Genomic DNA, 2,035 nt, shown 5'->3' on the forward strand with positions numbered 1-2,035 from the left:
GTAACCTCATTATTGAGTCTAGATGTGTCGTCTGCGATTCCTTTAAGTTCGAATCTCCTACAGCTTCTTTTCACCGGATCATGAAATAAAATATAACTCAAAGATTGAAGCCCGGATGATGCGTAAATAAACTCACCAGCATGACTGCAACCTTTTAGTTTTAAAACAGTTCTCAAACTTTCAACAAATAAACCAGCAGATGCAAAAACATCTTTACTCGACCACTTGTGTTTCTTTGCGTCCTCCAAAATGCACAATGTGGTACAACGCTCCCCTCTAACTTGACCACCCTTCGTGGTACGCATTTGAACACAAGCGAAACTCTCTTCATAAGTTAGAAAAATACTTCTATAATCAGTATCCGATGGTAACTGTATCATATCGAATTTTTCAGATCTGACATCAAAGCTCATTACAACCCAAACATGCGTTTGATAAACCTCGGCTATATAATATACAACCCCCTTGATGCATCGACCACAAGTCTGATTGTCAGAACGATGCTTATGCTGAGTTTTTACGGTTTTCCATGATTTTTGAGCTGATCCCAATGTTAGCACCCGACACACATCAGAACTTCTCTTAAGAGGAATGCACATTACTTTGTGTTTACATTCAACCGGATCATAACCTAAAAAGATTGTTAAGTCATTCCAGCTCAATCTCGGTTTTGGTAAAGGTAATAACTGTCTCGTGCTAGGGTTCCAAACTATAGGCGTTCCTGATACTTGAAAGCAGATCAAGCCATGGACAGATTCCGTAGGGGGGAAGCGACTATGTCCTCCTGGAAATTCCATATGATAGCGATAAATAGGCTGAGAACAAGAGTAAGACCTTTTGGAATTCTGAAGTGAATGAAGATGTTGCGGAATCGAGGCAACAAACAACTTTTCATTTTCAAAGAAGCAAACCAAAAGACTTGGCTGTGAAGACCGAGTTTCGAACAACTTGATGAAATATGGATCAGTGGTGATTGATAACCAAAGTTTCGACACGCAACGAAACCTCGCAACGGATTTCTCAGGCAGCCTTAAGAGTATCTCTGAGGTTAGATTTTCAGAAGTCCATCCAACTTTGGTTGCTCTTTTCGTAGGACCAATCCCTCTTGTGTATCTTTAACAACAAAATAATCATAAAATAGAGATTAGTATCGTTAGTGACATATTACATACAAAGTTATAATCATATCCAATGCTCATAAACGACCAAATGACCAATCACATATATATATATCATTAGTCACAACAATTATACAATGATTTACACAATACAGAAACAGCAAAAAGAGAGAGAGAGAGGACGAACAAAAACATACCCTCGAGCGAAGTTGTTTGTAGGAGTAACTTGGGCGCTGATATCAGTCTCGGATTCTGAACGATTCAAATCATTCTGTTGGAGACTTTTCTTGTTCTTTTCTTTGTGTGGCTTCTTCATCTTTAGTTGTCCGATCCAAAACCCTAATTTGTCGAGGCTGTGTTGCTTTTGACCTTTCCTTAATATATATACACATCAAATACTCTAGGTTTTCTTTAAAAAAGAAGATAAAATTTTCACATTTTTACGGGATACATAAATTACTATGAAATTTTTTGGGAAATTAGAGATTTGCAAATTACTATATACTAGAGGATGGCCCGTGCTTTCGCACGGATGATGTTTTTTAAACTAAAGATATAATTGGATTTGTATTAATATTTGGTATTCAATAGTATAGGATAAACATAATAGTCTTGTATATTTTAATTTTAATTCTATAGAGTTAAATCGCGTGTTGATTTGTATATTTTAACTGTATAGAAAGTAAATAATATATACAATATTAATTAGGTCTGGTTTTAATATAAGTACGTATATATTATATTTTCCCTAAAACCGTTAAATTTATCAATCACGGACATTACCTCAACGGTGTATAAGAAAATGCAATCTTTTAATATAATTTACAAAAATTGTATATCGGTTGAAAGATAACATAAGTGATATATAACAATTTCATAAATTTGGATAATCTATTTATGAATACCTTATGAATAAA

General features: G+C 34.8%; 1 protein-coding gene across 1 annotated transcript; it reads right to left on the minus strand.

The window, feature by feature from the left end:
• Positions 1-5: 5 nt before the first annotated feature.
• Positions 6-1,434, minus strand: LOC17874246 (putative F-box protein At1g47765; the record flags this gene model as incomplete). The annotated part of the gene is given in 4 exon segments (XM_006279052.2): positions 6-746; positions 749-814; positions 816-1,113; positions 1,316-1,434. Coding segments are annotated over 4 exon segments (1,224 nt in total), but the record flags the coding sequence as incomplete, so codon positions are not given.
• Positions 1,435-2,035: the final 601 nt, after the last annotated feature.

This window comes from Capsella rubella, unplaced genomic scaffold, assembly GCF_000375325.1.
Source record: "Capsella rubella cultivar Monte Gargano unplaced genomic scaffold, Caprub1_0 scaffold_196, whole genome shotgun sequence".
Lineage (NCBI taxonomy): Eukaryota > Viridiplantae > Streptophyta > Magnoliopsida > Brassicales > Brassicaceae > Capsella > Capsella rubella.